This window comes from Nuphar pumila, chromosome 11, assembly GCF_984573655.1.
Source record: "Nuphar pumila chromosome 11, dmNupPumi1.hap1.1, whole genome shotgun sequence".
NCBI classification, from domain to species: Eukaryota; Viridiplantae; Streptophyta; class Magnoliopsida; order Nymphaeales; family Nymphaeaceae; genus Nuphar; species Nuphar pumila.
Window position 1 is genome coordinate 78,143,844 of NC_143259.1, and position 23,308 is coordinate 78,167,151.

General features: G+C 38.3%; 1 protein-coding gene across 4 annotated transcripts in view; it reads right to left on the minus strand.

Moving 5' to 3' along the window:
* Window positions 1–23,308, minus strand: part of LOC149822440 (vacuolar acid trehalase) — a 215,540-nt gene that overhangs the window by 140,112 nt on the left and 52,120 nt on the right. For 2 of the 4 annotated variants that reach the window (XM_089981484.1, XM_089981480.1), the window contains exon 4: window positions 4,192–4,233. The exons of the other annotated variants lie outside the window; for them this stretch is intronic. In XM_089981484.1, the coding sequence (XP_089837610.1) occupies window positions 4,192–4,233 (42 nt within the window). The remainder of the gene's footprint in view (window positions 1–4,191; window positions 4,234–23,308) is intronic. 4 annotated transcript variants of the gene reach the window in all.

Genomic DNA, 23,308 nt, shown 5'->3' on the forward strand with positions numbered 1-23,308 from the left:
TCTTTCATAATCTCAAGTTTGAAGGGGAGTGTTGAATAGTGTAATATAGATGTATCATGTGTATTACTAGCTATGTGCTATCCCGCATTAAGTGTACATATTATTGTTTATCAGAGGTATCAATGTAATCTATCAAGAGGTTAGAGGTCAACAATTTTTGTATTTTAGTACATAAAGAGGGTAGATGTAACGACCCCAATCCATACCCTTTGAAAATAATCAAACCTTGCAGCATGATTTCAATAAGTAAATCATATGCTACCACCAAATCATGTCATGATATAGAGAATGATTCAAACATGCATGATCTAATGCATAACAGGAAAATGCATGATTTTGTGCAATGCATGATTCCTTTTTTGTTATCTTTCATTTAAGTTTCATCTTTCCATATGTATGCCATATTAAATGCACGCAGCTTTAAGTTCCTCTTTTTAATTACTGTTGCCCGCGGATACACCAAACGGGTACAAACCCCGAGGTCACGTAGGTTCTCAAAGTAGTTTAGCACACAATTTGTATTTTATTACTGGGTTTCAACTTAGTCATCGACTGAATCACCTTCGGAACATTAGACCTCCACATCTAATGTCGGGCACACAAGGGACACCCCACGCCCACAAGTGTCACTTTCTTCGTACCATAACAAACTCACAGTTGTGACCAATACACCACTCCCGGGTAAAGTGGCGGACTCTCCCTAAAACCGTGGCCAGGAGAAAGAACCTCAATATCGGGTTCAGGGGACAAAATTACAGCACACGGAGTTTTTGTATCCTCACAGTCTCCCCAAGACCGGATCTCTAAGATTTTCATACTCCAGATGAGATATCCCAGAATGTATATTACATTGTTCTTATTATATTTGTATTAAAGATAATTTTTTAAGTTTGCAACACCATATGCAAAAGTAAAGTGAAAACGCGCATCCTCCCTTGCGGGGGCCTTTTCGGGACTCTAGCCCGTATAAACCAGTAAAACAGTGTAGTAATGTGCCAAGCCATCTTATGTTGTTTTAGTGATGCAGTTAAAAACATATGAGAAAGAAAACCAATCCCACGACTCTCCAGGCCGGTGATGGTCCATTTTAGGCCATCGGTGCACCACATAATAAAACCAAATTAGTGTTTCATTCGTAATACTAGGCCAAAGAGCCAAAAGCATGTGCACTTATGCAATCATAAACCCAAACATATGCATGTCATTGCTCATTCATATGCATTTCCACTATGTGTGTGTTACCTACATCACATACGGGTATTAACCAATCCATGGTTTCTTTAAGTGTGTGAGTGCACAATTCAAGTATTCTTACCCAAGAAGAATTATCAATAACTGGATCATGCTCACATTCATGAGTACCATAATCATAACAATAACAATTACATAACCTTCTTAGAAATGACATTCCAACCTGTTCTTGACACCGATATATAGGTGTGCATATGTTCCAAGATTTTCCTTTATTCATATCAAGACTTATATCATACATAATATTTATAAAAATTTGGAACATATTTCCATTAAATCTGATTCATAACAGTCAAGTGAAAGCATAAACCTCCATGGCAAGTGTTTCCATACAATCCAATACACAAACTTTTAAATAACACATGGACTCTAGACAAAAGTATAACGTTCAGTTAGAGACGACAAAGCAAGATACATTACATATAAAATTCCACTTTTATGTGTCCATCCTCCCGAAAGAGTGTAACATGAACACTATTATACACAACTGAAAATTTTCAGGTTATGTTTCAATGATCCCACGCTGCATCTTACAAATTTTGAGCTTAACCACACTCAAGCACCAACTTATGCCAATAGACAACCTACAACAAACATTAGGTAATGCATGCAAGATCCTGTCGAACCTTAATAGTTCATGAACCTAGCAACAGTGTATCACACTATTCATTCTTTAATGGTTTAGGATTTTGTATATTCATTTATGAAAATAGGAAATCCGATTAACATCATTCAGCTAACTACGAAAACATATGGAAATCAGCCCTGCTAATAGAAATCAAGACATGTGTATATATATATATAAATATATATATATATATATATACACAGTCAGCTGGAACACATACTGACTTTTAGTAATTCAAACATCGAATGGTGTTGCATCATCAAACCCAGCTATTCCATGTTTCAGTATACACAACAGTGTTCCATTTTGAGGATAGCAAGATTTCAAAAATCAATTAACAAGAAATTGCCTATATGCATATCATCACACTGTCCCTTTTGATATCAAAATAACCAATATCAAACCGAAATTATGACTTCAAATTCTGGAAATCTAACATTCAGTCCAGCATACAATGCTACATTATGGAAACAACACATTAAGATTTTTGCAGTAAATTTATGAGACCAACTTACTCCATTATCAACAACAACTACAAATCCCAAACATTCTTTATGACAACACACATTTCAGGTAAGTAATAATATAAAGACTTAACTCCATACACAAGATCAACTGTTTGCATGACTTTAATGTATCGTTACCCTAGCATATCCAAGCATAGAACACTTGGCAGAGAAAACAAAGGAAAATCTCATGGTATATGCTACAATCTGCCATTAATGGGTTATATAAATTTTTTTAAAATCTCCAGATTCGAATATATCCCCTCATCCTACCTGTGTTCGTCGATTCCCAGCTAGAAACCCCCCCATCTGTGATCCTTTAGGCATCCGAAACCCCCAATCAGTCGATGTGGGGTTTTTGGAAGCCATAACCCCCACGCCACTTTCAGGTTAGGGTTATACACGAGAACCCCCAAAATTTGGGTCGCAGCCACCGAAAAAACCGATACCGTACCATCTGAGGCTTTCTGGCAGCCAAGAACCCCACCTCTCAAATCACTACCCGAAATTGAACTCAGGTTCGATCCCTCACCCAAAATCCAAGAAGCACCGTACCTTTTTTAAGCTTTTCCGGCGATCGGTGGCTGCAATCGCGTGGGTAGGGCCGCGGCTGACGCTCCTTGCTGCTGCCGTGACAGGGAGTACCCGCTGCAGTCGATGATGGTTGTTGGTTGCCGCAACTCGCCGGCGACTTCCTTTCCTCCGGCGCGCGCACACAGACAAAGAGAGAGAGACGGGGGAAGAGAGAGAGCCACTGAGTGAAGAGGGCAAAACCCTCTCTTCACTCCCCTTTATCGCGAGACGCGGGGTTGGTTACGCCCTGCGTAACCCCCCTCCCCCTTCTGTTTCCAATTCTTGAAAACAAGAATCGTGCCCTAAGCACGATTCTGTTTTACGCCCCCCCCTTTATAAATGAAATCGGTTCTGGGTCCAAATCCGTGACCCGCGACGCTGGGTCCATTTTAAAAATGGACCCGGTTTGCCTACAAGTGACGGATCCTCAGTTGGATCCGTTTGGATTCAACTGTGGGTCCGACCTTATATACTAAAATTTATTTATTTTTTCTTATAAATACTATTAATTATTTATTTAATTAATAATTAATATTATAAGTAAAATTTAACACCCCCATTGGTGGGTTAGTTACGGATTCTTTTATGGATCCGATCACGGTAACGGATCCGAGGCCCAAATTTAGAAAAATACCCATTATTTTCAAATAAATTTAAACAAATAAATTATCAAAAATTGAGGTTATTACAGTTGACCCCTGAATGTTGTATCTTTTCCTTCTTTCTTGCTAATGAAGTTTTGGCATAATTCCTCCTAATTTTTTTTTTATTGTGCTTTTGTGTTCTCTTGCTTTCATGGTGGATGTTCCAATAAGATTCATATTTTCTGTTCATAAAACAAACACATGCATATAGTATTATAGAGCAATCATTGATAAAAGTTACAAAATAATTGTTATACCATGGGTTGGAACATTGTCTAAATCTTATGCATCCTGGACATAAATGTCTTTCTCTGCCCAAGTGGATAAATCTAGCCTTCGTATATACATATACATATATACATATATAAATATATATATATATGTGTGTGTAAAATAATATAGTTAGAAAATATACTTCAACACTTGTCATTAGAATTATGCATAGTTAGTTTCTTCTTTTTGTTTTTGTTTCTCAAAATTACCAACATGAAGCTGCTATATTTTATCAAATTGAAATGCAACAGTATGAAGGAACCATGTACAAACATTGAATGACATAAACATGCAAGTAAAAGTTTTATCTAGTTACCTTCAGAAATTCACCATCTAATTCATGTAGAAGCTTTTTTATCTGCAAGGCAGCAATGAAATAGACAAAAACCTACATGTTTTAGCCCTTTACAAATCACGCCTGCTAAGAGTGTAAAATTGCCTGCTAAGAGTGTAAAATTGCCTACTAAGAGGCTACAAGCACAAATCCTTGAAAAAGTGCACAAATGCACTTACACGACACTTGCACAAATACCTAAAATACACAAAAGAGAGCAAACATGCACTTAAGGCATGCACTTCAATAAAAAAAAATTGCTTGAGGCTCTCAAGCTTACAAAACAAAGGAGGGAACACCCCTATTTATACAAATGCAAAAGGCCACATGGGGGGGCTCCCAAAGGAGTCGTTGGGGAGCCCCCAACGACTCTATTGGGGGAACCCCCAATGTGACATTAAATAAAGAAAATAAAAAATAAGAATAAAGGGAAAAGAAAGAAAAAGAAGATTACAACATATTCCAAGTGGAATATGTGCAAGATGTGAAATTACAATAATACCCTTTTCGTGTAAAATAATAAAAAGATATATATATAGAGAGAGAGAGAGATGTATACATATGTTTAGAATATGTATATGTATCTCTATGTATATAAATATATATATAAATATATATATAAATATATATATATACTTACAACATTGGTTTTAGAGATATATTTTAACAAAGAGTTCATCAAAAATGGCATACAGTGATACTATGTCAAATACAAGTCATTACTTATGCAATTAGAGGTGGGCACTGGCCGGCCCAGCCCGCCATGGCTCGGCCCAAAGCGGGCCGACACATGCCAGCCCGTTATTATATATTATATACAATATATATAACATAATTTATAATGCATTATATATATAACATAATATACATAATATATAATATAATACATTATATAAATAATATACATTATATTATATATAATATTATATATTACACAATAGGCCCGGCCTGGCCCGATTAGGCCCATGGGCTAATGGGCGGGCCGTGGGCCAACGGGCCCGGCCTGAACCGATCCTTTGGCCCGGCCCAGCATTGATGGGCCGAGCCAATGACCGGGCCAGGCTGGTCAACAGCCCGATCAGCCCTGTCCATTAGCGGGCTGGGCCGAGTCGGCCCGATGCCTACCCCTATAAGCAATTCATAGACGTCAAATGACAATCATTTGAGGGTCAGAGAACCTCCATCTATATGAAAGTAGTATCTACCAAAGTGTAGAGGCTTGTAAGTGTTATGCTACTCCAACGTCTTTGAAAGTTTTCCTCTGCACCTGCGTTGAGAAAGAGAAGAGAGAGAGAGAGGGGGAGAGAGATCGATTATGGCTGTCACGATTTCAGTAATACGAAATCGTGACCTAAACTTGTGTATTTAAGTTTACATTACAGTATGGGTTCGGATCTGGTGTATCCAGACCCGATAAATGTAAAAAGAGTTACATGGATCGGGTCAGTTCCTTTGCACCTTTTTCACCCCCCCTCAAGTTGATTATGGTTTTGGACCATGAACAACTTGCTTTTAAGCATCCAAAAGTGGTCCTTGGTTAACCCTTTGGTAAATATGTTTGCAACCTGTCTTTCAGTGCTGACAAACTCAGGCTCAATCTCTTTTTCTTCAACCTTCTGTCTCACAAAGTGTTGGTCGATCTCAATGTGCTTGGCACGACTGTGAAGTACTGGATTGAATGACATGTTGATAGGACTTTGATTGTCACAGAGCAAGGCAGTGTGGGAGATCTTTTCTCCTACTTCATTTAGAAGATGCCTGATCCATGTGACTTCGGCAGTGGCAGCAGCCATGGATCTATATTCAGCCTCAGTGCTTGATCTAGCGATAACTTTTTGTTTTCTAATGCTCCAAGAGACTACATTTCTTCCAATGAAGACACAATATCCTGATGTAGATCTTCGTTCGTCAGGATCTCTTGTCCAGTCTGCATCACAATATACAGTAATTTTGTGCTCGTCTTGGCCATATGACTGTGGTAAATATATCAATCCATCCCCAATAGTCCTTTTCAGATATCTAAGGATCCTCTTGATTGCTTCCATATGTCCAGTACGTGGCGCATACATAAATTGAGACACTTGATTGACTGAATAAACAATATCAGGTCTAGTAAATGTGAGGTATTGTAACATTACTATTATGCTACGATACCTGGTGGGGTCATCACACATATCTCCATCATGAGCGCTAAGTTTTTGATGAAGCACACTCGGAGTTCCCAGAGGTTTGCAGTCTTTCATGCCTGCCTTGCTGAGAATATCTACGGTGTACTTGTGTTGAGTGAGTGTCAAGCCATGAGCCTGGTTATCAACTTCTACAACAAGGAAATAGCGTAGAACTCCAAGATCTTTCATTTTGAACCTTTGACCTAATAAGTCTTTTATTTCTTGGATGTGGTCCGCAGAGTTTCCTGTGATGATAATATCATCGACATAAATTAATAATAGAGTGGTCGCAGGTGGGCTTTTAAAAATAAATAATGAGTGGTCCAGCATGGAACGTGGAAATCCATGTTTATGAATCTCTAGCGAGAAGCTATCAAACCAAGAGCGAGATGCTTGCTTCAGGCCGTAGATGGCTCTTTTTAGCTTGCATACATGGGTTTTACAATTTTGTTCTTGATATCCAGGAGATTGTTCCATGTATACTTCCTCCTTCAAATTCCCATGTAAGAATGCATTTTTTACATCAAGCTGACTCAACTTCTATCCATGTTCAACAGCCAGGGAAATGATTATTCGAATCGTTCCCATTCTTACAACCGGACTAAAAGTCTCATCATAGTCTTGCCCTGCTTCTTGAGTGAATCATTTTGCGACAAGCCTTGCCTTACATCATTCAATGGTTCTATTTGGCTTGTACTTGATTTTGTAGACCCATTTGCATCCGACAACATTTTTATCAGGTAGTCTGGGAACAACTTCCCATGTTCCACATTCATGCAAGGCTTGCATTTCATCATTCATGGCTTCTACCCATTTCATAGAAGCGGTTGTCTGATAATACATGATAGGCTCTTCGTCCTTATTGATGGCAGTTAAAAACAGTTGAAGATCCAAGGCGAAGTTGTTATAACTAACCCACCTGTCAATAGGATGTCGTATGCGGTTTGATTTTCTGGCTGCAAGAGTATTAGAAGGCGCAGGATTGGCGACTGAGACATGATCTGAATGGCTTGATGTTGTCGGTCTCTGTCTAGAATAGACAATGCCTTTGTATCTGGCCGGTACTTCTTCTGCATTTTGTGACCCCGACGTCCCAGTGTTCTCAAACACCTCTCCTTCTTGTTGCACACAATCTGAGGAACATGCTTCATTGGAGCCAGCAAAAAGTTCTGAGCTCAGCCAAGGATAGTAAATTTCAATTGGCATATTCGTTGTGTCAGCTCCGTGATCAAAATTTTGTTCATCAAAGACAATGTTTCTTGAGGTTCTGGTGCGTTTGTTGGTTGGATCATAACACCTATATCCTTTGTAGTCATTTGCATATCCCACAAACCTGCACTTTTGGGCCTTGTCTTGAAACATGTTCCTCAGGGACTGATCGATATGCACATAGCAGACACATCCAAAAACACGCAAATTATAATAACTAGGATGAGTTCCAAAAAGACAGTGATAAGGAGACTTATTTTCAAGAACAACCACAGGCAGTCTATTTATCACATGCACGACAGAATGGAAAGCTCTTGTCCATAGGTTGATGGGAAGATTGTTGTCATGAAACATACTCATGGCACTTTCAACGATATGCCTGTGTTTTCGTTCAGCAATTCCATTTTGTTGAGGGGTGTGAGGACAGAACACCCTTCTTCCTATTCCGTTATTTTGAAGAAAAGAAATAAAATCACGGGATGAGAATTCCCCACCTCCATCACATTGGAAAAATTGAATGGACTCAGAAAATTGATTTTTGACAAAGGAAAGAAAATTTTGAAACAAAGAGAAGACTTCCGAATTATTTTTTATGAAATATATCCAAGTGTATCGAGAATAGTTATCAACAAATATTATATAGTATTTGCTTCCAGATCCAAAGGCAATTGGGGCGGGTCCCCATACATCAGAACAGATTATCTCAAAAGGTTTTGAAGCTCTCTTATTAATGGAATGAAAAGGCAATACATGACTCTTGCAGGAAAGACAACTGGAACATTTGTGACTGTTCTCATCCCTATTGAGACTTTCTTTTGGAATGAGATTATTAGATACAAGTTTCTCAATAAAATGACTCCCACAATGTGCTAACCCACTATGCCATAAGAATGGCTTATTACATTCAGAAATACTAAAAACATTAGCAGAAGAGAATGAACACGACTCTAATGAGGGCTTTGAATTCAGGTGGACAGGGCGAACAACATGACAAGGAGCTTCTTCAAAGACATACATATTGCCTCGTCTCTTTCCTTCAGCGAATGTTTCCCTCGTGCGTAGGTCCTTGACCTGCACAGAGATGGGAGTTAATTCAACTGAAGCATTATTATCATCAATAAGTTTGGAAACGGAGACAATATTTTTCTTAATGTCAGGAGCATGAAGAACGTCATAAAGAGTAAGAGTGGAATATGACATGGGAATGACAGTTTTTCCAACATGAGAAACAGGATAGTGGGATCCATCTCCAGTGACAATCTTATTTTTTCCAAAATAAGGAATGGGATTAGAAATCTTACCTGCATCACCTGTCACATGAGTCGCTGCCCCTGAGTCGACAAACCAAGTGCCTTCATCACTCTGCTTCAATTTCAACTCTGACAAGGCAGATATCAGCAGATATTTAATGTCTCCACTATTTGAGAACTTCCTTTTGTTTTCTGTCTGTGGACCCTTTCCTTTATTCTCTGGATTATGCCAACAATTCGCCTTGATATGCCCATTTTTATTACAAAGGAAGCAAGTAGGAATGGATCTTGATCCCTGCGCATGAGCTAACGTATTTGGAGTGGGAAGCAGACCACGCCCACCGTGTCCACTTCGCCCTTGTCCTCCTCGTCCTCGTCCTCTACCATAAGTCACTCCTGTGGCAAAAACTTCCTGAGAATTTGTGTGAATGTGAGATTCCTCAGAGAACCCTTTCAGAGTCATCTCATACTGAATCAATTTTGCTCGCAACTCATCAAAGGTAGGAAGGGCAGGGAGACACAATAGTGAAGTGACGATCATATTGTAGTCGGATCCCAATCCACTCAGAGTCTGTTGTACCATATCATTGTCACTCGCCGCGCATCCTATAACTGCAAGTTGGTCTGTGATAGTCTTCATCTTGTTTAGATATTCCATGATGGTCATGGAATCTTTTCTCAGCATTTGAAATTCCCTCTTGAGAAAAACCAGTCGTGCCTGCGAAACTTGTGAATATGTTTGAACCAAATTTTCCCAAAGTTGCAGAGCAGTACAATTGTCGGGAATTGCAACAAGGACCTCTTGGGACAAGGTGGAAGTGATATATGCAACCACCGACTGATCTTTCATTTCCCAATTGAGGTACTCTACATTCTTGACATACACAATTGAACTTACTCCTTTGTCGTCTTTTTCCTCTCTCGTAACAAATTCGAGTGGAGCGGGAGTGGTTCCATCAAAGTGACCTAAGAGACCTTGACTCCTTATAAAAGGAATGATTTGTCTCTTCCAAATCAAGAAGTTTGAGGTAGTTAACTTTTCAGAAACGAGTTGAGTGAGAAAACTTGAAGAAAGATTGGATAAAGAGGAATGAAGATCCACGAAGAAAAGAGTTTTAACAAGAAAAAAAAAAGAACCCCTTTTTGTGTTACCAGAGTATCCACAGAGTGCTCAGTCTGCAGCCAGAGAGGTTTGTTGATCGTCTTTTTTTTTTTTTGACGACTGAGAAACTCAAAAAAAATTTGGCGACCAAAGGCTGTCAGAAGGACTAAGTTTCCTCTTCTACCTTTTGTAAGGTCGGATATTTAAGCAATGAGAAAAAAAAATTCAGACTGTATTTTCAATGTGGAAGCAATGAGAAAAGGAAAAAATTCAGACTGTTACGAGTGGGATCCACATTGAAAATATCTTCTACCTTTTGTAAGGTCGGATATTTAAGCAATGAGAAAAAAAAATTCAGACTGTATTTTCAATGTGGAAGCAATGAGAAAAGGAAAAAATTCAGACTCTATTTTCAATGTGGATCCCACTCGTAACAGTCAAAAGAAATATGATACGAGAAATGACAAAAGAGAGCAAAAGGAATGAGAATCGAATCAAAAGAGAATGTGACACAGCAGGCTGGACATCAAAAGGGTTTAGAATCCCAGATTTGATGTCGCAGGTCTGCCCGAAATGCACGATCATACTTGGATATCCAGCCCAGTAGAAGAAGGGATACGTAGAAAAAAAATTGAATGGGTTATGATTTAATCTTAGTGTTTCACGTGAAACAGGACATTCACGTGAAACGAGCTTTTCCCTTTCTTTGATGTACAGGGTTATCGTGAACCAGGATTCACGTGAACTCTTCGTGAACAGCTTAGGGATTCACGTGAGGCGTGAATCCACTAAAAAGAAAAGAAAAGACTGAAAAAAACAAAAAAGGGAGAAAACGAGAGATGGAGATTGGGAATGGAGGTAGAGAAAAAGAAATCTGAAGGAGAAAAGAAGATGGGAGATGAACGAATCCTCAAACCTTTGATCTGTCGCACCTTTGGAATCTTCTTCAACCCCTAGATAGATCTACGCTCTGATACCATGAAAGTTTTCCTCTGCACCTGCGTTGAGAAAGAGAAGAGAGAGAGAGAGGGAGAGAGAGAGAGATCGATTATGGCTGTCACGATTTCAGTAATACGAAATCGTGACCTAAACTTGTGTATTTAAGTTTACATTACAATATGGGTCCGGGTCTGGTGTATCCAGACCCAATTAATGTAAAAAGAGTTGCATGGATCGGGTCAGATCCTTTGCACCTTTTTCAGTCTTGACATTGCGTGCACCTCGTCCCCTTGGTCATGCCAAGATGAGTTTCTACTCAAAAGCGTCATTTAGATGAAGAGAGGATCGATAAAGTAAAGATGCTTGAACTTGTTCAAATTTCGGGTGAAATCCATGAAGAAATTGGAAAATGTGTTCTTTTTATTTGTCCTTGTCTTAATTCAATAGTAGTTCCTTATCATTGAGGTTCAAGAAGAGTAAGCTCATCCCATAAAGAAGATAAAGCATTATAGTAATTACATACACTCACATCTCCTTGCCTTGTTGACTGGACCTTCTCTTGGAGAAAATATTGGCAGGAAAGGTCTTTTGTGTGTACATCTCCTTCAAGAATATCCATGCTTCGCTTTCCTTTTGAATTTGGCAAGATTAATATAAATTTTAAGTTCAACATCGTTTATGAACCATGCCAAGATTTTAGCGTGTCCACTTTCCAAATCTTTCATTTTTTATTGGTATTCTTGAATCACATTTTCTCTTTCTTCACCATCATTGTCCTTAACTTATCATCTTATAGACCTGATCTAGCAATAATTTCATATGCCAATTTCATTTGAGACAACACATATCATCTTGGAGAATAGGCAATCTCAATACCTAAAAAATAGCTTAGAAACTCAAGGTTAAACATATTAAAATTCCTTTTAAGAATACTTTTAATATCATTAATACTCTTCTTATCACTTCAAGTGATAATCATATCATCAACATATAATAATAAAATAATTATATCAGATCTTGCATTCTTAACAAAGAGAGCGGTGTCAATATAGCAAGAAACATATATATCATTCATTATCTTACTAAAACGATCATACTAAACATTGGGAGTTTGTTTAAAGCTACATAAAGCTTTCTAAGTTTTAGAACCTTACCTTTCTCATTATAAAACCGTCTTTACTAAGGTCGTCGTTAAGAAATGCATTATAACATCTAACTAATAAATGGGGTTGTTAATAATATAAATATAACATAGTAACTAGGTTTTTTATTTTTTAGTTTTTTTAGTTTGTTTTTGGTTTGTATTGAACTAGTCAAAGTGTTGACTAGTCAATACAAAGAGAGTCATTGGACTCCCAACGGCGCCCAATGACTCTGTATATGCCCCTTTTCTTTTGTGTATAAATATGGGGCATTTCCCCCACTCAATCTCAATGTATGCTTTTTGTGTGGATTACAATTAATAAACTTATTAATTTTCTCTTGTTCTTAAACTCATTTAGTGGGTATTTGTGTGTGCACCCTTTTTGTAGTTCTTTTTAGTGTTCATTTAAGTATTTTTAGTGGAACTCTTTAAGTGTCCATTGTTGGTGATTTAGTGAACATCTTTGAAGAAACTCGTATTCTTATATGGTATCAGAGTGTGGAGATCAAGCTGAAATTGTATTCAGAACATTGAGAAGTGTGTCACTCCAAATTCGAAAGTATTAGAGCTCTCTTATATTTTCTATTCGAAGTGTTCGTGATTGGTAGCATTTGCGTGATGGTAAAGTGCTCGTGACTTCCACTATTACTCTTATTCTTTTCTCTTCTCCTTCTCTATTCTTCTCCTTTCTTTTTTCACCCTTGTGAAAATGAATGACAACGATAATGTCACCATAAAACCCATTAGGCTCAACGATTCTAACTATGTAACATGGGCTTCAATTATAAAGCATCTTATATGGGGAAAAGGGTTATGAGAATTAGTAGATGGGACTGATCCGGAACCTAAACTAATCCTTACCAAAGTAGAAGGTAAGAAAGAGGTACCTCTTACATAGATTGAGAAAAATAAGGCAATAACCACTTATGAGAAAAAGTTGAAGGAATGGAGAATGGGACATGCCAAGATTATGTTTTGGCTCATTTGTAGCATCGACATCAAGAAGTGTTCAAGTCTTGCTAAATTCGAACATGCAAACAATGCATGGGATTATCTTAAGAGAATGTACTCTCTTAAAGATATTGCAGTTGTGTGCAACTTACAAGATAAAATACGGAATATGGTTCAAGGGGACAAAAGCATTAGAGAATACTATAATAGTTTGTCCGAATTATGGGAAGAGTTGGCTCTTCTTGAACCAAAGTGACATTGTTCGGAAGACATAGAACTTCGTCAAAATCAAATAGATACAAAGCATTTTTTTCCACCGAATCTGCTCTTCTTCATTAAGGGAAAGTCCCTTTGATAGAAGATACGATAGAAGAATTAAGTATGGAGGAAAATAGGCTTAAAAAGATAATCTCAAAGTGTGATGATGACTCGGTTCTAGACGTATCTAGAGCGGAAAACTATATTCGTACCTACAAAGCCCCACACTATGGAAGGCCAAATGATGAGAAGCAAGACAATGAGTATGAAAAAAAGTTATTTGCTACTATTGTCGTGAACCGGGATATGTAAAAACATATTGTCCTAAATTGAAGAAACCCTAGGAGAAGAAGGTTGCCTCTGTTGGACCTCCACAGGAGTTAAGTGTGTGAAAAACTCTATAAAAAGAGATTTTGTGTATAAACACAATGCTAGAAACACGAAGTGTGCACAAAGACAAAAAAAAACTCTCACAAGTGCAAAAAGGCACGGATACAAATGCACAAGAGCATAAAAAATATCAACTTCAATATATTGGGTCTCAAGAGGGGCTTTACAAAAGCATACCAAGGCTAGAGGAGGATCACCCCTATATATACACACAAAGGGGAGCCACCTTGGGGGCTCCCAAAGGAGTCGTTGGGAGCCCCCAACGGTCACATTTGTGACCGTTGGGGGCTCCCCAACGACTCTTTTGGGGAGCCTTCCAAGGTGGCACGAAAACCACAAAAAAAATCAAAGAAAAAGGAAAAAAGGAAAAAGAGAAAAAATAAAAAATAAAAAGAATACAATCATATTCTGAAGTGGAATATGCATAAAATGGGAAAATACAAAAATACCCTTTTCGGGTATTATGATCAAAATATATATATATATATATATATATATATATATATATATATAAATTAGTATATATGTATAGAGATATGTATACATATATATAATATATATGTATACATATATACTAATTTATATATATATATATATTAATATATATACATACATAAGAATTACATTTTTAACACCCCCCCTCAAACTTACGGTGCGATAACCGCAAGTTTGCCCAAAAGAAAATGAAACCGAGGGGAGCAAAGCGCCTTAGTGAAGAAGTCCGCTAGTTGATACTTCGATGTCACATATGGAAGGTCGATGATTTTTTTCAAATATTCTTCCTGAACATAATGGCAGTCCATCTTTATGTGCTTCGTGCGCTCATGGAATATATGATTTTTGGCAATGTATATCGCACTCTTATTGTCACAGCATAACTTTGTCGATTCTAGAATATGAACTCCCATATCTTCTAGCAGACGCCGAATCCATACTATTTTCATGGTTGTGGATGTCATGGCGCTATACTCAGCTTCGGTGGAGGACAAAGAGACCTTCTGTTGCTTCTTACACCTCCAAGAGACCAGCGATTCACCTAAAAAGATACAGTAACCAGTGGTGGAGTGACGATTATTAGGGTCACCTCTCCAATCAGAGTCAGTATATGCAATTAAATCTAATTCAGAGGATGAAGAAAGAAATACTCCCTTATTTGTTGTTCCCTTTATATATCTGATGATTCGAAGTACTGTACCCATGTGAACCGATGTAGGAGCATATTGGAATTGACTTGCAATGTGAACGGCATGAGATATATCAGGCCTAGTGATGCTAAGATACATCAATGACCCAACCATCTGTCAGTAAGGAGTAGGATTGTCCAAGATAATCCCATCATTGATCCTCATCTTGGATCCAACAACTTCAGGTGTTTCACAAATTTTGTCATCAGTAATGCCTGACCTGTCAATTATCTCACAAGCAAGCTTAGTTTGGGATAAAAAATATCCTCTACGAGAGAAGACAGCTTCAATGCCCAGAAAGTATGTCAGAAAACCTAAGTCTGACATTTTAAATTTTTCAGTTAGTGCAGACTTAATTTTTTTAATTCCCTTGATATCATCACCTGTAATTAACATGTCATCAACATATAGCAGCAAGATTACAATTCCTGCATCAGATTTCTTTACAAATAAGGCAGTGTCAGTATAGCATGAGACAAATCCATTTTCTATCATTAAACGGTTAAATCGGTCATACCAAGCTTTGGGAGCTTCCTTTAGATCATAAAGAGCTTTTCGTAAACGGAGAACTTTACCATTAGGCCAATCCATTCCAAGAGGATCAGTCATATAAACTTCTTCATTTAAATCTCCATTTAAGAAAGTATTTTTAACGTCCATTTGATAAATGTTCTATGTGATGGTAATAAGGCATCTAACTGTAACCATTCGAGCAACAGAGGCAAACGTTTCATCATAATCTACCCCATATTCTTGTCCATATCCCTTAGCAACTAGACACGCCTTATATCTCTCAAGACTTCGATCACTCTTGGTTTTGACTTTAAAAACCCACCTAGATCCTATACTTTTCTTTCCTTTAAGAAGATCCTGAAACTCCCATGTTCTAGCTTTCCTAAGAGCCCTTAGTTCATTTTCCATGGCTTCTACCCATTCATTCATCTTTTAGGTTTCTTCAAAAATTTTGGGCTCAACGTATGAGTGTATGGCACTAAGGCACGCTTTATGTTTGGGATAAAATGAGTCATAAGATATGAATCTAGAAGGTCTCTTATTTCTCTCAGTTCTTTGAGAACTTTCACCCAAAATGATTGTTTCACTAGGCTCACTATATTTCTCTATAGTACTTTTAAAATTGTTTTGGTCTCTATGTCTGTAAACAACAGGCTCCCTAGAAGATCTATCATCAGCCTCATGATAGATAAAAGGCTGAGGAGGATTGTCATTCTCTTCTACTTCATTTTCACTTGATGTGAATTCCTCATCACTGATGTCATCATCTCTTGACAATAGATCAAATAAGAAGGAATAATCTATATTCTCCTCATGAGATTCATATTTTTCAAACCCACTAACATTTTATAGAAATTTTACATTTCTAGATACATAATTTATCATTCTTGATATCGTAACACCGAAATCCTTTTTGAGTCTTGGAATACCCAAGGCACATGGAATGGCTTTAGGAGATACACCCAAAAACCCTTAACCTACTATAATCAGAGTCTCTTTTATACAAAATTTCAAATGGTGAAATTTTATCCAATTTTTTAGATGGAAGACAGTTGATAAGATAGACAAATGCAAGGGCGGCTTCGGCCCAAAATCGTTTAGGGATATTTTGGAAAATGAGCAGGGTTCTAGTTGTCTCAATAATGTGCCTATGTTTCCTTTCGGCCAAACCATTTTGTTGGGGTGTTTTGGGGCAGGATTTTTGATGAATTATCCCATATTTCTCAAGATAACTTTTAAAATCATTCGAAATATATTCTCCCCCAGAATCGGTTCTAAGAATTTTTAAATTTTCGTCAAATTGATTCTTAATCATCATATGATAAGATTTAAATGTTGCAAAAACCTCGTGTTTATATTTGAAGAAATATATCCAAGTAAATCTAGAGAGATCATCTATAAATATAACATAATAAGAGAACCCTCCTTTTTGAAATAATGGGTGTCGGTCCCCAAACATCTGAATGAACAAATTCAAAAGGTTTTGTAGTAAACATGAATCTTTGATAATATGGCAAACTTCTCATTTTTTCAAGTGTGCAATCATTACAAACAAAATTTTCTTTAGATAAGTGTTTAGCAAACGGAAGATACAAAATTTTTGTTACATTTGGGTGGCCAAGTCTTTTGTGCCATACATTAATGTCTTTGTGATACAGCATATTACAAAAAGAATCTTTTGAAATTCAAAGAAAGTCCACATAGTAAAGATTTCCTTTTCTAGAGCCTTCTCCAATCAATTTCCCAGACCGGCGATCCAGTATCCAACATTTATCAGATGAGAATTTTATCACATCCATGGTCCGAGAGTTGAGAGACAGAAAGCAAGTTTAAATTTAGTTTTGGAATAAATGTAATTTTAAGAATAAAAAAACATTTTTCTTCAAAATTTCCAGTTCCTTTAATTTCAAGAGAAATGCCATCGGCACTTGAAACAAAAGATGGTGATGAATTCTTTAAAAAATCGGATAAAGAAATATGTTGGGGGACATATGAAAAAAGGCACCTGAATCTAAGAGCCAAGAGGTCTTACCAGGAGAAGAATAGGTAGATATAGCTGCTCCAGAAACAGCTCCCTTAAGAAGTGGTTGAAGCGCTTCCACAATCTGATGTAGAGAAAGGGCTCCAATCGAGGGAGTCACATTTTCTTCCTTTTGAGATGTGGTGACCATGGCAAGCAGCTTCTTCCATTTAGGGCAAATAGGTTTGATGTGTCCTGGTTCCTTACAAAAATGACATAATTTTGTTGTAGTCCTTTCTCCCTCCTTGACCACTTGATCCTTGATTTTGATTTTTGAAGTGAGGCTTATAAGTTCGAACATTGTTCCTCGGTCTTGAAACGGCATCACTTTCTTCATTAGTTGAAGTTGCAAGAACACTAGGATTGTTTTAGCTAGTATTCATACGCGTTTCATCCCCACTTAGCTTTGTAATGACATGTTCAAGCGAGGGGGAAACAAAAGAGGAGAGAAGAGCGGACCAAATTTGCTCGAACTCGGGTCTAAGCCCATTCAAAAAATTGAAAAAATGGTCTTCTTCCAATTGTTTGTATCTAAGCTCAATGGCTTCACTCCATTTAGGCTCAAGCGTAGCGAGTTCATCCCATATAGATGATAATTCCGCAAAATATTCCCTTATAGACATTTCATTTTGTTGAGGGGTCAAAGGCTCAAAGCCCTTTTTTAAAAATAGTACTTGTGAGACAAGTCTCTTGACGTGTACATTTTCTCAAGATAATGCCAAGCTTCCGATGTTTTCTTGAATTTAAGAATATTGGCATTGATCTTAGTTTCAACCGATGAAAAAATCAAAGAAAGAATCTTGAAATTTTTCATTTTCCATTCCTCATGTCTCTTGGAATATTCTTCAAGAGCTCTATTTCTTTCTTCTCCTTCGAGGATTTTAATTTCACCTTTCTCTACCAAAGTAATCTTTGGTTCGGGTTCCGGTATAGAACCAAGAACGTATCCCCAAAGACCTTTACCATTCATATGAGCTTCCATGTTTTCGGCCCAAAGATGATAGTTTGAGTCATTCAACTTGAAGCCAAGAGAGAAATGAGTCTTTTTCGCCGATTAGAGAGAAGAGAATAGAGAAAAAATCACGTACCGCAATAAGATTTTAGATCTTACTTGTTGTAGGAAGCTTCTAAAATATTGGATGAAGATAAGTCTCCACGTCAATCACAAAAAACTTGAAGGCACGCTTTTCGAGACACTCAAACACACATCCTTCCTTTTTCAAACCAAGCTTCGATGCCATGTGAAAATCTCTATAAAAAGAGATTTTGTGTATAAACACAATGCTAGAAACACGAAGTGTGCAGAAAGGCACAAAAGAGAACTCTCACAAGTGCACAAAGGCACGCATACAAACGCACAAGAGCATAAAAAATATCAACTTCATTATATTGGATCCCAAGAGGGACTTTACAAAATCATACCAAGTGATGCAGAGCAGGTTCAGGACATCCACGATCCAGCAGTGCCTAGGAGTAGTTCTGGGTCCGGGAACCAGACCCAAGACCCGGCTGAAGCCTTTAAAACCCCTCTAGGGTTGCATGCGCAGGGGAGAGAATTTTTCAGAAAAGCACAGCCGCAGTTTTCCTTTCTTCATTTCTTCAGCAGTTTTATTTTCCTTTTTTTATTGTTCTCCTTTACAGTCTGACGCCTATTGTTGTCAGTTTTATTTTATTCTTCCTCCTTCCCAATGCACTGTCATTCTTTATTTTTTGTTAGTTAATAGTTGTTTTCCCCTGCAGTCTTTTGTTTTTCCTCTTTGTCTTCTTCCTGTCATAGTTTAATTTTATTAGATTCTTTGCATTGTCGTTAGTTTGTTTAATCATCATTTCAATTCAGCTATTTGTTCAATCAAACTTACATTGAAATAAAGTTTACAGTGTTGGGTCGGTGGTATTCAATTGGTCGTTGTTGTGCGTGGCACGACGTGAAGATAGTGACTCTCCATCCCTCACTCGAGTGTTGTACTGCCAATTCCTGCCCACTGCATCAGAGTGCTGCCAAAGGCAGCCCTTAACGAGACATCAAATATTTCTTCACCGACCCAGCGACTATAAGTGGTGCTCATCGAAAACACAACATCGTGGTTCCCTGACCGCGTCAAAGCCCAGACAGAGTCGTGTCTCGTCAGCCATCACCAGGGGCCGTGCAAACCAATCCTCCCACTGCATCAAAAGTGTTTTGGCAGCCAATCGACAAGCAGCAGCGTGGGTACCCGTTATCGTGAAAATACCACTCCTCGCTGCATCAAAATGGTATCAGATCCCAGCCCCTCCTCCTTCGTCAACGGCATGACGCAAGAAGCGAGAAACGGTCCTATGAGCGAAAAGGCGCAAGAGGAGATCATGAAGCGGATGCTCAACAAGTTGACAGAGATGCAGGAAGATATGATATCCCTAGAAAAGGAGGTAGTCAGTCTGTCGAAGCGCATGGATGGGGTCGAAGCACGGATGGATGTGTTGGAATCCAAGGTAGATGTGCACGCAGTGCAATTGAACCAGTTAGGCGCGCGCGCGGTTAACCCTGTTGATACTACTGTCATCGATCCAGCCCCGATGACGCTCCAACACACGGCGTGACGAGAAGGCGTTGAGGAAACCGTGCACGGGGATACAGGTTGCGGCAGTTCTACCCATCCGGTACCTTCCCTCCATCTCAAATCAGCAGCGACCCTAGGTCGCCCATGTCCAAGTACCCTCCAACTGAACTATCGAGGTGCGAATGCACCCCAGCAATGGCAGCGAGCCCCTGCGACTGCTTCGCAGGTTGGGCCCGAGCTGCAGGACCACAGCGTTACGCTGGGTCTTGTCCCAGGCCTGGGCTCATGGCCTCGCGCCGGGGAGCTCGCGCCACAAGGTGGGTCGGGCCTGCAGGGTCCCGATGTGCAACCAGATGACATTGAGGCAGGCCTGCGCAGGGATGTCGGTCGCGCGACCATCCAGCAGGTGGTGTCATATCCATCATGGTTTCTTGATGCATTCAATTATGCCATTTCAACAAATATGGACGTCTTAAATTTGTGTATTGGTGGACCTGATTATTTAGAACTTCCATTGGTCGAAACGGGTTGGGAGTTAACTGCAAATAATATTATTATGGTTTCGACAATTGGGAATGACGGGCCTCTTAACGATACATTGAACACTCCAGCAATAATTGATCTTTTGAAGCCGTTTGGGTTTGCTTTTGGGAACAAGATCCTGAACGGGGATTTCTCTATGGACGGTGAGCAGAGCCACTATGCATTCGGGGCAGATATGGTGAAGTTTTCACAAGGTGGTCTAGTTTTTGGTAAGCATGCTTGTATTGTTGGGATTCTAGCCAAACCCTTAAGACTGCGTGCTGGAGGGACAAAAATTCAGCTTGTGCTTTCGTGGGGTGCCATAAGAGATGGTATAGATGATCAATTTCAAAACCAATCTACAGGCTTTAATTTGGAATCGTCCAAGAATATCGAAATATATTACCTATCGTCAATGTGTCAGAGTTATATGCATATTGTGGTGATAACAAGTCGACTTTTTTCCAACCAGAGGAGAATGATGCAGAGCAGGTTCGAGACATCCACGATCCAGCAGTGCCTAGGAGTAGTTCTGGGTCCGAGAATCAGACCCAAGACCCAGACCCAATTGAAGCCTTTAAAACCTCTCTAGGGTTGCGTGCGCAGGGGAGAGAATTTTTCAAAAAAGCATAGCCGCAGTTTTCCTTTCTTCATTTCTTCAACAGTTTTCTTTTCCTTTTTTTATTGTTCTCCTTTACAGTCTGACGCCTATTGCTGTCAGTTTCATTTTATTCTTCCTCCTTCCCAACGCACTGTCATTCTTTATTTTTTGTTAGTTAATAGTTGTTTTCCCCTGCAGTCTTTTGTTTTTCCTCTTTGTCTTCTTCCTGTCATAGTTTAATTTTATTAGATTCTTTGCATTGTCGTTAGTTTGTTTAATCATCATTTCAATTCAGCTATTTGTTCAATCAAACTTACATTGAAATAAAGTTTACAGTGTTGGGTCGGTGGTATTCAATTGGTCGTTGTTGTGCGTGGCACGACGTGAAGATAGTGACTCTCCATCCCTCACTCGAGTGTTGTACTGCCAATTCCTGCCCACTGCATCAGAGTGCTGCCAAAGGCAGCCCTTAACGAGACATCAAATATTTCTTCACCGACCCAGCGACTACAAGCGGTGCTCATCGAAAACACAACATCGCGGTTCCCTGATCGCGTCAAAGCCCAGACAGAGTCGTGTCTCGTCAGCCATCACCAGGGGGCGTGCAAACCGATCCTCCCACTGCATCAAAGGTGTTTTGACAGTCGATCGATGAGTAGCAGCGTGGGTACCCGTTATTGTGAAAATATCACACTCCTCGCTGCATCACCAAGGCTAGAGGGGGATCACCCCTATATATACACACAAAGGGGAGCCACCTTAGGGGCTCCCAAAGGAATCGTTGGGAGCCCCCAACGATAACATTTGTGACTTAAGGATCCTTCTAAGGTGGCACGAAAACCACAAAAAAGAAAAAAGGTAAAAGAGAAAAAATAAAAAATAAAAAGAATACAATCATATTCCTAAGTTGTATTTATGTAAAATGGGAAAATATAGAAATACCCTTTTCGGATATTATGATCAAAATAAATAAATATATATATATGTATATGTATGTATAGAGATATGTATACATATATATATAATATATATGTATATATATACTAATATATATGTACATAAAAATTACATTTTTAACAAAGAGAAGCATCCATTGGAAACATGCCCTTAACACAATTAATGAACGCTCTTCAACCTCTACTCAAAGGAGCATCTTCATCCACTGGAGTCGCGGTCTCTTCCTTTGGCGTCTTCGATCCTGATAAATCTCTTTGGCTTCTTGACACAGGTGCCTCTTTTCATATGACATCAAATAGTGATATGTTATCTGAATGTTATAATTCAAGAAGGTCAAATGTTTTCACCGCCAATGGAACATCTCTTGAGATAAAAAGAATAGAAAATTTTGAAAACATCTCTCAAAACTCAAAAAGATTTTATATTCTACAAATTAGATATATTCATAAACTTAACTTGAATCTTTTATTTGTTTCTCAATTATTTGACCATGGATGTAATGTTTCATTCTCCTCTCGTGTGTTTTTCTAAGATATGCAAATAATTAAAATAAAAGGTTATATGTGTCAAGGAATGTTTTTTTTTTAAAGGAAAGTATTTTTGAAACTAAGAAAACCAAGTTAATAAATGAGTATTTTTTTCTGTTGGATTTAATTCCAAAGATTGGTGAGTGTGATATTGATAAAGACCAAGAAGTTAAAAATGATGTGATAAGTGAAGAATCATCCCATAAAGATCAAGATTGTATTCAATATTCTAGGCGTGGTAATTTAGAAGATCTATGTGCTCTCGAAAAATATACCAGTAATAAAAAACAGGAGGAGATACAAACAAGGTCATCTAGAGTGTCAAAAATCCCTAAAAAAATTGTATCCTATAAGCCTTTTCCACCTAAGTATCAAGCCTATATTGCATTAATACATTCCTACATAGAACCTTCCAACTATGCTGAAGCAAAGGAACATCTTGAGTGGGTAGAAGATATGAGAGTGGAATTAAATGCCTTAGAAAAGGCGAATACTTGGACTATTCAAGACATTCCACCAGAAAAGAAGCCTATAGGTTGTCGATGGGTGTATAAAGTAAAAACTAAGAGTGACGGAACACTTAAAAGGTACAAGTTAAATTAGTTGCCAAGAGATATTCTCAAGAGTATGGAATAGACTATGAGAAAACCTTTATTCTAGTTGCTAGAATGACTAAAGTTAGAACCTTAGTAGCTCTTACCTCTGTAAAGAAATGGCCTATATATCAAATGGATGTTAAAAATGTGTTTCTTAATGGAAGCTTGGCTAAAGAAGTTTATATGGAACCGTCATCTGGCATAGTTATTCCTAAAGAAAAAGTTCTTCAT